Source organism: Rhinolophus sinicus, linkage group LG11 (genome assembly GCF_036562045.2).
Source record: "Rhinolophus sinicus isolate RSC01 linkage group LG11, ASM3656204v1, whole genome shotgun sequence".
In the NCBI taxonomy this organism is placed as follows: domain Eukaryota; kingdom Metazoa; phylum Chordata; class Mammalia; order Chiroptera; family Rhinolophidae; genus Rhinolophus; species Rhinolophus sinicus.
The window spans coordinates 43,046,060-43,061,961 of record NC_133760.1 but is presented as its reverse complement, the minus strand read 5'-3'; the positions used below and the strand labels follow the sequence as shown (position 1 = coordinate 43,061,961).

The following is a 15,902-nucleotide window of genomic DNA, read 5'->3' as shown; positions in this document are numbered from 1 at the left end:
TTCGTTTGTACCTTGTTTTCTAGAGCTAGTCTACAAATGTATGTCTCTATGGAGGAAGGCTAGAGGCCACTTAAAATAAGAAGTGGAAGAGCTGTTTCCAGTCACTACTTAAAATAATAGGAATTTAGGTTATCTCTCTCATAATTGATTGTTTTATCATACAGAATAAGTTTATAAATAATTACCTGTTTTGATAGCTTATTTGTGTCACAAGCTAATAGCTATTGATTTTAATATAGATATTATTAATGATTTTTTTCCTCAGGGATTTCTTCCAGAAAGTATGTATGAACGTATTCTCACTGGTCCTGTTGTGAGAGAAGAAGTAAGTAGGCGAGGGAGACGGCCTAAAAGCGGTATTGCGAAGGCCACAGCGGCAGCAGCGGCTGCAACTGCCAGCAGTGTTTCAGGCAGTCCTCTGTTAGCCAATGGATTACTTCCAGGTATGGATCTCACAACTCTTCAGGCCTTACAACAAAACCTACAAAACTTGCAGTCACTGCAAGTAACCGCAGGGTTGATGGGAATGCCTGCCAGCCTTTCTTCTGGAGGAGAAGCTAAAAACATGGCTGCCATGTTCCCCATGCTCCTGTCAGGAATGACTGGATTACCCAATCTGCTGGGCATGGGAGGACTCCTGACAAAGCCTGCAGAATCTGGAACAGAAAAAAAGGGAAATGACTCGAAGGAGCTGGAAGGAAAAAAAGAAAGGACAGAGAGCCAAAATTCAGAGAATGGTGGAGAAAACTCTGTATCAAGTTCTCCTTCAACATCCTCTACTGCTGCATTAAATACAGCTGCAGCTGCCAACTCGTTAGCTCTTAACCCACTGTTACTATCTAATATCATTTACCCAGGGATGCTTCTCACTCCAGGCCTTAATCTTCATATTCCAACTTTGTCCCAGTCCAATACTTTTGATGTACAGAAAAGCAAAAACAGTGACTTAGGCTCATCTAAGTCTGTAGAGGTAAAGGAAGAAGATTCCAGAGTTAGAGATCAGGAAGACAAAGGGGGTACCGAACCAAGTCCTCTCAATGAAAACAGCACAGATGAGGGTTCAGAGAAAGCCGATGCTTCGTCCGGATCTGACAGTACATCGTCGTCATCCGAGGATTCAGATTCTAGTAACGAAGACTGATCCCCAGACTACACTTAAATTATGAACTGATTTGGGATTTTTTTTCTTTAATTATTAATTGTAAATACCCCAGTGTGGAGTGCATCAATAACTTACTGACCGAACATTTCAGTTATTTGTTTAGAAGTGCAAACTGCTTTCAGAGACTTTTTGCATGTAAAATTTCTTAAGATTCATAAGTTTCTGAACTCGTATGTACTATCAAATACATAAAGGTGTAAAATTACAACAAAAGGCATTATAATTTTGTTGGGGGTTAATTTTATGGAAATTATGCTCAGTAAGAGTTGTATATTTAATATATTTGCAGTGAACACAGAATCCTTTATGCATATTACTGATTTAATTTGAATATAGTTTTACAGCCTCCTTGACACCTATAATTTACAGAACAAAACTCAGCAATAATTTGGGCAGCTAATGAATGTCATGAAAGCTGTAGAATCTACATCACCATCCATTGTTTTAATTACATGAAAATGCTCTAGTGTTGTGATGCACTGCTGATGTTTCCAATTCAGGTACAAGTATGTTTTAAAGAAGAAATAAGTTTCCCAATCAGCCAATTTAACTGGCTACCTGTTACCTCAGCTGAGTTAGTTTAGGAAGTTTACATTCGTTTCTAATTCTATACTTGTTTTCAGGGGTTTTTTAAACACATCCTATATATCATGTCAATCTGGCAAGAAATATGACTTGCTTTTTGCTGAGCTTAACTCTGATATCAGTAAAATTCAGTCATAAAATAATCCTGTGTCATGTAACTTTGGCACCCTCTAGACATACTTAGTTGTAACTTTTCAAAGTTTGGCCTCCTATTAGAAATAATTATGTCTCAGATGAGTAATGTCTGTTTCCAGGGTTCAGAAAGGGCAAACTCATGAAATGCCACTGAAAGAACTTTCAACACAGCATACTTCATGTAAAAAAATTGTTTGTTTGCTTTATTTGTGTAGATTTCTATTTGTGTTTTATGTCATGGTAATATTACAAACTTAACAGACAATAGTGGTAAAGTAATATGCAAATAGTCTACATTCACCTTGAGTTTCTTTTAGGTGTAAGCAGACTAAATGTTGCCCAGAATCAGTGTTGGGTTATCAGTTTATATTAAATATACTGAGTTGCCCATTTTGAAAATGCACTTTGAATAATCTCAAAAAAAAAAAAAGAAAGAAAATACGAGTTATACCTGTAAACCACAAAATGAAGCCCAAGGCTTCTGATCAATTTCTTAGAACCCTTTACCATGTAAAATTTGTCTGATACTTGATTTGTGATACAATATCTCCTGCTAAAGCTGCTATTATTCTGACAAGGTAGAGGTCCAGGTTCACCTTCATACACATTTAAAACAATTAGAATTTCATTGAGTGTAAAATACCATTTATATCCTAAGGAGAGGTAAATGTTAGCATTCTTCCGGTACTTGAATAAGTCAGTGATAAAGTTTGCAAGGGGATAAATTTAGGGAACAAAATACCCCACTTCTCTTCTACAGAAAAAAATAACTTTAAGTATGTTTTGATGATAGAACTTGTTGCTTTGTCACGAATTAAGCAATTATATTGGATTTTCCAAGACATTTACCAGTAAATTGTTTCTGTATGTAAAATAACCCCTTATTAAAGAGAGACAGTGTTATATGCATTTACAAAATTATATAAGTTTAATGGGATGGTATTGATTTTTGTATTTTTCCCAAAATAGTACTTTGATAGTCCTTTATGCAGTCTTAGCAATAGTCATAATACCCATCCAGGAGAAGTGGGTAGTAATTCTTCATAATGAAAGTGATATATTACATACTTAGTATCTTCCCTTTGCAGTATTGCACTTTTGTTTAACTAGAATACACCTATGAGATAGCCAAAGTTTTTCAAACACAGTGAACTTAGGTTGCCGGTGGAGTATTTCAACACCATCCATATTTCCCTTCCCTCACTCTTCTTCTACCCACATGATCTTTATTCCTTTCTTTCCCCAATTAAAAAAAAAAAAAGGAAAAAAAGCCCTAGATCTTATCACTAAAATCTAATTTATATCAAATTTATGAGATAAAGTATTTTCCTAATTATGCTCAAATGAATTTGGTTAACATCTTAGTGATTCTCTTTCTATGTAATAAGGCAATTGCAGTTTTCAAAATATTAAGGCTAATATTAACTTTAAATATTCTCTTGGGTTTTAAGACACTTCTATTTATTATTGATTGGGGGAAAGTTGTCCAGCTATCAGGTTAAAATAAACCATGCAAATATGGTTGTGTAAAGTTAAGGGTTATAAGGAAAAAAACAGTAGAATTACATAATACTAAAGTTGCAGTGAAAGGATATCCAAGTATGTGTTGGTAGTTACTAAAAGAATTATAGCTGTTATTGCCTTGTATTTATAGCCCTTGTTTCAGGTTTCATGATTCAAGTCTTAGTCCAATTTTCCTTTTGGACATTTGCAATATTTACCAGTTGTGTTTTGTGTAGTCTGAATTTGCTTTCTGTAGTTGAGCAAACGTCTTAAAAAGTCATTTGTAATTTATTAAATTACTTTCTATGATGTTCTATAGAGCAAATGGAAGTTTAATTATTTTTTATTAAACATATTCTTTGACTACCCATGATGTCAGCCTCTGTACATGACAATACTTCTTTTTTTATTTAGTTTTATATATAAAATTTATCTTATCTCAGTTATGAAAGACAGTCATAAATCTTTAAAAGGAAAGTATACTTTGGAAGAATTTTTAAATGACAGAAGTTGGCAATAATTATATCCACAATATTATTATTTTCTTAAGCTTTCTTCCCCTGGACCTTTAAAGGAAATCTAGAAAGCCTCAGATATACCTAACCTCTTAAAGGAGTCCATTTGGGAAACTAATCATTTTTTTCCTCGGGCTTAAAGAATCTCAATTCATTGCCATTGTCGGTAGTGTTTTTTGTAAACATGAAAAAAATTTGTTTTCCCTCTAATTACAAAAGTAAAACAGTGGAGTCTTATCATACACTCATTTAACTTGAACACATTCAACTATATACTTTTATGCTTAGCAAACCTTTTTTTTTTCTTTTTTCATACAATGTAGCATGTAAACACAAGCCAACTGCTTCATCTAGTGCTTACCCAGAAGAACAGTAATCTACACCAATGCTGGAGGAAGAATTGGAAATGTTGGATGTTTTTGAAAGAAGATGCACTGTGTATACAATTATATAGTCTGTATTTTGTGAGCTGTAGGAAGGAGTGATGTTTGACTACAGATAATCTTCACCCTCCACAATAAATTTAGAACTTAATCCCTACATAAATGTAACTCCACTACATAAACTATTTACTTTTAAGTGCAGAAAAACAAAAAATATTTAAATCATTCATAAACCCACCCTGAGATATTGTTGGTATAGATTTCCAATCTTTTTATGTTATATACTTGCAGTGGGTTGATTAGTGTCCTATAGAAATTTCGTGTCAACCAACAACCTCAGCATGTAACCTTATTTGGAAATAGGGTCTTGACAGATGTAATTAGTTAAGATGCTATCACACTAGATTAGGGTGGGTCCTAAATCCAATGACTGGTGTCCTCATAAGAAGAGGAGAGGACACAGAGACACCGGGAAGTTCATGAGACACCTGGCAGAGATGGGAGCGATGCAGCTGCAAGCCCAAGAACACCAAGAGTTGCCAGCAACAACCAGATGCTAGAAGAGAGGTGTGGAGCAGATTCTCTCAGAGCCTCCAGAAGGAACCACCCTTGCCAACACCTTGAGTTTGGACTTTCCTCCTCCAGAACTGTGAGAGAATAAATTCCTGTTGTCTTAAGCCACCCAGTTTGCAGTATTGTGTTATGGTAGCCCTAGGAAACTAATACACTTTTATAGTAAACCATTATATGGAGCATAGTATTTACTGTTCTGCCCTTGATATACTGACCTGCAATGTGATTTTTAATACATAGTATTGGCTCATACAGATGTAAGTTATTTAACCATGTACTTAAATACAGACATTTGGGTTTATATGTGAATTAATTTTTTTGCATCTATCCCTAATGATTTCCTTAACCTGTAGAAGTGAAAATACTTCCTCTGTTTTTAAGGATTTTGATTTTGTTGCCAAGTTTATAATGATGCCATTAGTAGCAATTTATACTACCCTCAGCAGCATATTTTTGTGAATGCTCATTTACCCCCAATCCTTACCAATACTGTGTATTGTCTTTTGAAATAATCTTTGCCAAATTGATAGGCAAAAATAACATCTTGATGAATTTTTAGATTCTTTTTCTTAGAACAAACAAGACATGCATATTACATGCAGAACATCTGGGGGTGGGAAAGCACAAAGTAAACAAAAACCCCAAGAATGCTGACCACTCAGATAATTGTTAACTTTCAGGTTTTCTTTGCATATACATATATATTTTAATAAGAATGGAGTTATACTGTACATAACCATTTTGTAACCTTTTTCTCACTATATAATAATTTTTTCATGTCATTAAAGAATCTTCCAAAACATTTTTAAGGACTTTCTTGTTCTAATATACAGATGCAGTATAATTTATTTAATACCCAATTATTGAGCCCTACACACACACACACACACGCACGTGCATGGTGAAGGTCTCTTATGATACACTCCTATAGCTCCCTGAATTTTTTTTTTATATATATTTACACCTGATAATTACTTGTTCTAGATCTGTTTTACCCAGGAGATCACATGCTTTGCAATGGCAGAGACTGTGGTTGTCTCATTCACTGCTATATCAGTGATTGGCAAAGTACTTGACATATAAAAGACGCTGACAACATTTGTTGAATATTTGAATGGACGAGGGCTTGGATCTCTGGCTGAATGAATGAATGAGTGAATGAGTAATCAGACCTAAGAACCAAACTCTTAATAACCAATATTGATTTTTTTATTGAGATGTAATTGACAAATAACACTGTATTAGTTTTAAGTGTATGACATGATTTGATATATGTGTATATTGTGACATGATTACACTGTAAGTTTAGTTAATATCCATCACCACACAGAGCTACAAAATTTTGTTCTTGTGATGAGAACTTTTAAGATCTACTCTCTTAGCAACTTCCAAATATACAATACAGTATGGTTAACTGTGGTCACCATGCTGTGCATTAATCACCAGGACTGACTTATCTTAGAAGTTGGGAAGTTTGTACCTTTTGACCACCTTCACCCATTTCGCCCAACTCCCATTCCCCAGCAACGACCAGTCTGTTCTCTATGAATTTGGTTTTTGTTTTGTTTTTTATTTCAGATTCCACATGTATGTGAGATCATACAGTATTTGTCTTTCTCTGAATTATTTCACTTTCCATAATGCACTCAAGGTCCATCCATGTTGTCACAAATGGCAGGATTTCCATCTTTACTGTGGCTGAAAAAATATATATATGCCCACAGACCACATTTTCTTTATCCATTCATCTATTGATGAATACTTTGTTTCCATGTCTTGGCTATTGTAAATAATGCTGCCATGAACATAGGGGTGCAAACATCTTTTCAAGATAGTGATTGTGTTTCCCAGGATATATACCCAGAAGTGGTTTTGCTGGATCATATGGTAGGTCTATTTTTAATTTTTTGAGGAATCTCCGTACTGTTTTCCATAGTGGCTGCACCAATTTACATCCTACTAAGAGTGCACAAGTGTTTTCTTTTCTCCACATCCTCACCAACACTTGTTATCTCTTGTATTTTTTGTAAGAGCCATTCTAACAGGTGTGAGGTGATGCGTCACTGTAGTTTTGATTTGCATTTCCTTGATGATTAATAATGTTGAGCACCTTTTCATTTATATGTTGGCCATAGTATGTCTTCTTTGGAAAAATGTCTATTCAGAATGCACATTTTACAATCAGGTTGTTTTGCTTAATTTTGTTCTATTGAGTTGTGTGAATTTTTTGTATATTTTGTATATTAACCCCTTATCAGATACATGATTTGCAAATATTTTCTCCCATGCTGTAGGTTGCCTTTTCATTTTGTTGATGGTTTTCTTTGCTGTACAGAAATTTTTTAGTTTGATATAGTCCGAGTTGTTCATTTTAGCTTTTGTTACCTTTGCTTTTGGTGTGAAATCCAAAAATTAATTGCCAAGACTGATGTCAAGGAGCTTACCACCTATGCTCTGGGACTTGTATGGTTTCAGGTCTTGATGTTCAAGTTTTTAATCCATTTTGAGTTGATTTTTGTGTATTGTGTACGATAAGGGTCCAGCTTCATTCTTTTGCATGTGGCTGTCCAGTTTTCCCAACACCATTTATGGAAGACTGTCCTTTCCCCATTGTATATTCTTGACTTCTTTCTTGTAAATTAATTGGTCATATGTGTGTGGGTTTATGTCCTCTCTATTATGTTGCAGTGATCTATTTGTCTTGTTTTTATGCCAATACCACACTGTTTTGATTATTATAGCTTTGTAATATAGTTTGAAACCAGGAAGTGTGATGGCTCCAGCTTTGTTCTTTCTCAAGATTGCTTTGGCTATTCAGGGTCTTTTGTGGTCAATATTGATTTCTTGAAACTCAATCCTTAATGTCCATGCCCTCCATTCCAAGCAAGGCCCTCACTCACAGCCTATGGGGCCTTAAGTTGACACACATTTCCCACCACCGCAGATACTTAGTTTGCAAGTACCCCTAAAAAGAAGGGAGAAAAGGGGTTACCAACAGGTCATATGGTGACCCCAGTGTAAAGAAACATTTTATAGCCTGAATGCAAGAAGGCAAAGAAAATGGACAAAAATGTTTTAAAATGCAGCAATAAAAAGCAGCTGAGAGTGTGTAGCCCAATATCTACTCTCATAGGCCATAATTGTTTATGACAGAAAAGGCTCTAAGGGCATGTTGTTTTTATTCCAGAGTACCAAGGCTTCCCTGTGTGTTAAATATAGCTAATTGTTTGTAGTTTATACTGTGGATTGAATTTTTAGCACAACAGATTCTCATTCAAAATAAGCAGAGCTGGAAGGAGGGGTAGACCTGCGGGGCTCATAGTGTCAGGCCATATTGGACAAGAATAGCTGAGTGGAACTAATCGCAAAATGCCGGTTAACTCAGGTCTCAACAGGAGACTTAATATACCAGGTAAAATGTAAATTGGCCTCAGCCCTGCTTGGGTAGATAGCATCCTCAAATGGAAATTCAAAACAAATGAGCAGTTTTTGCTAGTAGCAACACACGTAAAAATATATTTATGGGAGACCCATATAGTATTGCAAACTCAGTTGAAGCCACATTCTCAATAATAGCCATTTGATAACTCAGTATGGAAGGAATTTAACACTGCCTAATGATCACAGGGAAATAAATTTCAATTTCAATGTGGCTGGGAATGCAAGATGATAGACCCACTTTCAAAGAAATTTGGCAGTGTCTTATAAAGTTCAACATTTACCACACAACCAGCAATGCCAATCCGTCTTAGCCTCTCTGCGTGCCCATGGTGGCCCTTTCTCAGTCCCTGAGTGTGGCCTTCTAAGGCCACCAATCCTATTGGATTAGAGCCCCACACTTAAGACTTCATTTAACTTTAGTTACCTACTAAAAGTCCTATCGCTGAATGCAGTCACACTGGGGGGTAGGTTTTAACATGAATTTTGGAGGGACACACATTGGGCCCATAGCACACTCCTAGGTATTTACCCAAGAGTAATGAAACTCTGTCATGAAAGCATGCACATGAATGTTAAAAGAACTTTTCTCATAATCACCAAAAACTGGGAACAACCCAGATGTTTTCAACAATCTTTTGGGGCTTTTAAAAAAGAAAATTCAATAATTACTTAAAGGCTCAAATAAAATTTAAACTTAGGAAAGAACTAGAAATTAGGAGTGACACCGACAATGAACTTTGTCAGAAAGGCCGTTGCTGTTATCCTTATTTTTTAGATAAAAACACCAACCGTTTAATGGATAAGTGTTGGGACATTCATATAAATATGATTTGCCAACAGAAAGGAACAACTGACACATGCAACTTGGATGGATCTGAAAGGCATTATGCCAAGTTGAAAAAAGCTAGAATCAAAGGCTACATAGTGTGTGATTACATTGTATGACATTTTGGAAAAGAGGGAAAACTATGGGGACAGAAAAGTGATCAGTGGTTGCCTGGGGACGTGTGAGGAGGGTTTACTACAAAGGGGCACTAGGAAAATTTTCGGGTGATGGAAATGTTCTATATCTTGATTGACTATATTAATTTTGACTATTGGTCAAAATTCATAGAACTGGACACTTAAAAGAGTGAATTTTATCATATGCAAATGAATATCAATGAGTTTTACAAAAGAACAAACAAGGATACTTTGTACATACATTTTTGATGAAAGGAAATATGAAAGATCAAGAAAGGACTTTCCAGGACAAAAGACTAGGATACAATTTTGTTGGGATAGAACAGGAGTGTGAGGTAAAGGAGAAAAAGGAATGATATCAAATTGCTCATTGTTAAACGAAAGTTTTGTAAATGTACTTTTTAACTGGATTATAGTGTCAAAGTGCTATGACATTTAGAGTCCATTGGCTTGAAAAATACTGATAGCGACAAGCAAAGAATATTTTAATAAAACATATTTGGTGGTTTATGACTAATTTTACTTCAATTACATTAATTACATTAAATTTTACTAAAAAGGGTAGAGTGTTACCTCAATAAAGAATTTAAATTTTACTTCTAGTAAAGTGTTGATGATGGTATCCAAAATAAGCAATATATCATTCTTTAAAAGTTTAGTATCCCCAGCCCAAATATAAGGGAAGGAGCAGAATTTCTTATCAACGTATTTACAAATACTTATAAAGCAGTTGTGTCCGACCTCTGTTCTTGCCCTTGATCGTCTTAACTCAGCACTGAGAAAACAAATCCAACTCTAATTACGTGAATTTCAAGGCAGGGTGTACAAATAGGGTTTCATCGCCTCAAAATTGTTCGGGAGGCGTCTGTTAGCTTTCCTTAGTTCCTTCCCTCCTACCTCCACGTTTCCTCCCGCTCTTCTCTCCTGCTCCTATTAAAGCTTTAAACTGCTTTTGTCCCAGTATTTCTTTTCCTCGGTTTACGTAGTGTCTCACTGAGCAATGCCTTACGGCTTATCAAGCATGAAAATGTTTTATAATATGCCCATTTATAAATCACAGAGGATTGGCAATAAAGTGATTCAAGTCTATAGATATGAAAAGAAAGCAAACCAAAAATAAAGGAATAAAGTGAAGCCAACTGGGTGATTGAGGACAGGACACTCAATGTCACAGTGAACGTATATTGGCCCTATTGGGGGAGGGCTTTTAAAAAAGAAAATCCAATGATTACTTAAAGGCTCAAATAAAATTTAAACTTAGGAAAGAACTAGAAATTAGGAGCGACACCGACAATGAACTTTGCCAGAAAGGCCCTTGCTATTATCCTTATGTTTTAGATAAAAACACCAAGGTGATGAGTATTCTTTCTGGGGACAGCTTGGATATTAAACCGTCACTTGTCAATTAACGTTTCTTGGACGTTTTCTCTTCAGTAGAGTCCTGCTGAATGGTCTCAGGATGGGGAGGTACTTAAAATGTAGAGAAGCCGCTTTTATTTCATCCCAAAGGATACTACGAAAGCAGATTTTTTTTGGGGGGGGGCGGGGAGGATGATATTCGACCCCCTTGGCTCCGGCCCGGACTACATTTCCCAGCAGGCCATGCTCAGGACTACGGGTGCCTACGTGAAGTCAAGCGCCGTTAGCGGCGGCGCAGTAGCCGTATAAGCGGCCGACGGGCGGGCGCTTCGCGGTTTGAATGGCTACGGGCCCGGGCCCTCAGCTCACCTGAGGATCGGCCGCCCAGCGGTGCGCTATGCCATCGGGAGGCGACCAGTCGCCGCCGCCGCCGCCACCCCCTCCGGCGGCGGGAGCCTCGGAAGAGGAGGAGGACGACGACGGCGATGCTGAAGACGCCGCGCAGCCGGCCCGGTCGCCGACTCCTCAGACCCAGCAGCGGTTCCACGAGCTGTGCAGCCGCCTCAACATGGACGAGGCGGCGCGGGCCGAGGCCTGGGACAGCTACCGGAGCATGAGCGAGAGCTACACGCTGGAGGTGAGCCCCGGGGAGGAGGCGAGGGGCTTTCCGGGCCTAGTCGCCGCGAGAACGGGGCCCCTTCTTACCCCTGGTCGGGCTCCCCGCCGGGACTCCCCGGCAGGTCCCTGGTCTCCGGGTCTCCAAACTGGAGACGGATGGGAATCCTCCCTGTGCACCTCAGTCGTGGAAACCTGGCGATGGAAAGGCTCTTGATGCTCCCAAAGGTGAACCCCGCCTTGCTGTTCTTCCCTTTCGGGTTGCGAATGGGGACCACGTCTCGCCCTAACGTAGCAACCGCGAGGCCGAGGTCGGGGGTACAAAAGGACAACTACCTGGTCGGCAGAATGAACAGGTGCCCTTGTCAAGCCCGGTGGGAGAAGGGACGGACGTCGTCGGTGTTCGCACCGAGATTAACCCTCAGGGTTTCTAGCCTCCTCCTCCTCCTGTTCCTTTCCTCCTGCACCGCATCGCCCTAGTCCAGGCGCTGCATCTGTCTGAGTAAACGCGTTACGTTCCCGGCTGTGTTCGCGTGTGTGTAAACGGGAGAAACCTCCGGGGCCAAGGAAACGGGCTTTCTGCCTCCCTGGATGTACACACACGCCCCCATTTGTCACTAGGAAATCAGGACGGCGACGACCTGGAGCGCCTTTGGGTCCCCCAGACATTGCACAGGACTCTGGTAGTCGCTGTGATGCAGGCATGTTATGGCCCTTTCTTCAGACGGGGCTCGCAGATGAGAAAAATGGGCTTTCTAGCCAGTGAGACTCAGCTCTGTAGGCACCGCCCCTTTATGGGCCAATGAGAAGCGACACGGAAGTCGGGATTGTTTATCAGCTGTTTCACTGCTTGTGTGCGGAGCGTTTACACCGGAAGCCACATGCTTCTCCTAGATTGTTTTACGGGTTGTGGGAAGAGTAGGGCAAATAGGCTCCGAATGGGAAGGCCTAATCAAGGTATTTAGAATAGGATATTTCTGCCTTTGTGTCACTGAGGTTATTTTTATTTATTTTTGCCTTAATAGCATTTTCATTCATTTCCTTCTCCCTATTGTTATATCTACAGAAGAAGAAAAAAAAGCTAGTAATGTAGTAGCTTTAGAACATTAAGTGACTTTGGACAATTTACTTAACTACCCCCAAACTCAAGTCTGTGATATGTAAATTTGAGAGATTTGTGTCTACCTCACAGAGCTGTCTGAAGGTTAAATAAGGTAATATGTCGTTTCTGGCACATACAGCACTCGTGGACAGTGCTATAGAGTCTGCAAAGCTCTTTCACATACTTAGGTGATCTGGCTGAATAGGCCGTGTTCCTATTTATTTCTCAGTGGTTCCTGTGCTCAGGCAAAGAGAAGGACTGTTTTTTTGGTGATGGGCATTAAGTGCCTCCAAATAAGCTCTTACTTTACCCTCAGGATAATCCTGTAAATTAGATAGAACAAGCATTATCTCCATAGAGTTGAGGTATTTCAACTCACAGAGGTTAAAGTCCTATGAAGTCCAGTGTTATTTAGTGACAAATAATAGATGCTTCGTAAATAATTTTTAAAAACATGTTTGCTCCCTCAATTTCTAGCCTGTGGAGCTTACAGTTGGGTACGCTATAAGATAATATTATATGTAATACAGAATACTGGTTATTGATTTCTTGTATTGTCTTTGCTTCACACTTGTAACTCATTCAATTCTCACAGTCCTCAGATAAGAAAATTGAGTGACTGTTAAGTCATTTACTCAAGGTATTTTACTCCCATGTTGGGGACTCCCAAAGCACAGGTCCTGTGAGAGAGTCAAGTGGAATCTGTATTGCCTTTTATGATCTCGGGAAGTTACATAGCATCACTTAAGCCTGTGCTATTGGTTGAGACAGTTCAAAATGAGGGAATAGAGACTCCTGCCTCTCAGTGGAAGAATGTCAGTCACATTCGAAGAGCACATGGGATAGGGCCATCATTAAAAATACAATTCCCCACACATGTATACGTATTCCTTTCTATTTAAACATAAGATTTTTGTATTGAAATATATATAACTCACTAGCTAACCATCAATTTTCTTTTACAGGGAAATGATCTTCACTGGTTAGCATGTGCCTTGTATGTGGCTTGCAGAAAATCTGTGCCAACTGTAAGCAAAGGGACAGTTGAAGGAAACTATGTATCTTTAACTAGAATCCTGCGATGTTCAGAGCAGAGGTAACTATGTTAGAGTTTAAAAAGTAGAATGTGATTAATATAAAAGCCCATAAATCACAGTAAGAATTATCTTGGTTCATCGTTTTCTGAGCATTTGTACTTATGGAGTGCTGAATTTTGACACTAAGTCATGGTTCTCCTTTACCACATCTAAGTTAGTATCCATTATATTTTACTTATTTGGTGAAAAATACTTAAATTTTAATATATTAGGCACTTGTATGAAGAGTTTACTATTAAAGGTTGTGGCTCTATAATATAATATTGGAGAATCATTCTATAATATTGGAGAATTCTGAATAAGGATATTGAAAAACTTTAGGAAATGTTCTACATTGAAAAGGTTAATAAACTATTATATGGTATGAAATTTAGGACTACATGCACAGGACTTGTATTTTAATATATATGGAATGTGTAAATACTTCTAAGTTTCCTGTTTGGGGTATAAGCAACACTATTATAATCAGTTACAGAAAGGGTCAAATAATGCTATAAAGAGGCAAAAATTGCTTTTACTATCTGTTGTGTAATTGAATTGATTACATTTATTATTTGTGACTTTTGGGTGAATTTTCTCTATGACTTACTAAAGATTGGTAGAAAAAAGATTATTTGGCATTTTGCAGAGTAAATACCACTGTCAAAATTTATGGACCTAACAGTTTAAAAAAAATCACTTACTATTGAAATAATTAACAAGAAATATAATATTTAGCTGTAGTCTGTTTATTACTTTGAACTCCATCCTGAGATATATTTAGGCTTAAGAACAAGAGGCAGTACATAAAGAGTAGAACACCTGGGCTGTAAACCTGGAGAAGTGGACTTAACAAGGTACAAAAGTATAATCATTATGGAGAAAGTGGAGGCAGAGTAATCCAGTTAAATGACAAGGAACTTTAGAGGCAAAGGTCAAATTATGGATTCATCATTATAAACCAGGGGTGTCCAAACTTTTTTCAACGTTTTTCACCAAGGGCCATATGCGGTAAAATACACAAACAGCCGGGCCACTCACTTGAGGTGAAGTACGTATTGCCTCACCTGGTTTATTTAAGTAAACTAAACATATTTTTGGAATTTGCTGCGGGCCAATTAACAATGGATTGCAGGCCGCAGTTGGCCCGCGGGCCGCAGTTTGGACACCCCTCTTCTAAACTATAGTAAATGAAACTTATCTAACATTTTTATGCAAGTGGTACAGTCCTGGGCTTCAGTTTTTATGTCCATTTAAAAAACTCAATTTTATCTTTAAATTTTTACCTATGTGTTCAGATTATGTACTTCTCTGCCATAGTGGACTAAATAGATTAAAAACAGAGCAGATTGGGAGAAGATATTTACGATACACATCACTGACAAAAGGTCAGTATTCAAAATGATAAAAAGAAGTACTAAGAAATGGTTAAATAATTGACAGCTACTAAAAAATGGGTAAAGAATATGGTTTCACAAAGGACAAAACTCACATAGCCAATAGATATAGGCAAAGACGTTCAATCTCACTAGTAATCAAGGAAGTTCAAAGTAAAAACAGGATAGCATTTCATTTTCATTAGACTGGGGAAGCTTAAAGCCTGATCATACCAAGTTTGGTCATTATGGAGGGAAACAAGACCTCTGTATTACTGGTGCACATTGGTGAGAGTAGAAACTGGCATCACCACTTTAGTGGGAAATTGGGCAGTACCTAGTAAAGTTGCAAATGTACATTCTCTTACTCAGCAGTTCTGCTTCTTTGGGTAGTTCCTAAAGAAACTTACAATGCAGGTACAAGAATGTGTTCACTACCGCATTTTTGATTATAATGAAAAATTAGATACCTCAATTTCGATTGGTCAGGGAATGAATGCAAAAAACTGTGGTAGTTCATATGAAGGAATAGTTTTAGCAATTAAAATAAATGAATTATATCTATATGTATCAACATTAATCTCAGAAACATTAAATGAAAACGCAAGTTGCAGAATTCTGCTTATAGTATGATACCATTTATATAAAATTGTGAAATCACACATACAAATGCTATTGCTTAGTATTTATGGATACATATACATCCATATAGTTACTAGTAAGTTTGAAAACATGGATGGGAAAGACTCAGACTAACTTTATAATGGTGGTTATTTTGAGGGAAAAAGAGTGGGGAATGGGATTGGAGAGAAGTACAAGTGGGAACTTGGGCTGTTTATGTAGAACCTGAAGCAAACATTGCAAAATTTATTTGATATGTTAATATTTGTTAAATCTGGCAATTGCGTACATCAATGTTGGTTATGTTACTCTGGATAGTTGTTTTGTATTTTTATATATTTCATAGTTTTAAAAAGCTATTAGTTAATCTCAGAAAAAAGTAGGAACTTCAGAGAAATCAATCTGTAAGATTAAGCTATTCAGAGGGATGCGTTGGGATGCTATATCACTGTCTAAAAGTAATATAATTTAATAAGTTAGTTTTTATTTATCT

General features: G+C 37.5%; 2 protein-coding genes across 12 annotated transcripts in view; both read left to right on the top strand.

Annotated features, from left to right (window-relative positions):
• CHD9 (chromodomain helicase DNA binding protein 9) overlaps positions 1-7,624 on the top strand; it is a 177,749-nt gene extending 170,125 nt beyond the window's left edge. For 10 of the 11 annotated variants that reach the window (XM_019732338.2, XM_074314879.1, XM_074314877.1 and 7 more), the window contains one exon: positions 266-3,758. In XM_019732338.2, the coding sequence (XP_019587897.2) occupies positions 266-1,141 (876 nt within the window). In that variant the 3' untranslated portion in view covers positions 1,142-3,758. Of the gene's footprint in view, positions 1-265; positions 3,759-4,223 lie in introns of those variants that run through there. The other variant, XM_074314881.1, reaches the window with a different exon arrangement.
• A 3,282-nt stretch (positions 7,625-10,906) lies between these two features.
• The window catches only part of RBL2 (RB transcriptional corepressor like 2), a 44,266-nt gene continuing 39,270 nt past the window's right edge, over positions 10,907-15,902 (top strand). Inside the window, exons 1-2 of the mRNA XM_019732348.2 lie at positions 10,907-11,256; positions 13,302-13,432. Coding sequence (XP_019587907.1) covers positions 11,017-11,256; positions 13,302-13,432 — 371 coding nt within the window. The 5' untranslated portion in view covers positions 10,907-11,016. The remainder of the gene's footprint in view (positions 11,257-13,301; positions 13,433-15,902) is intronic.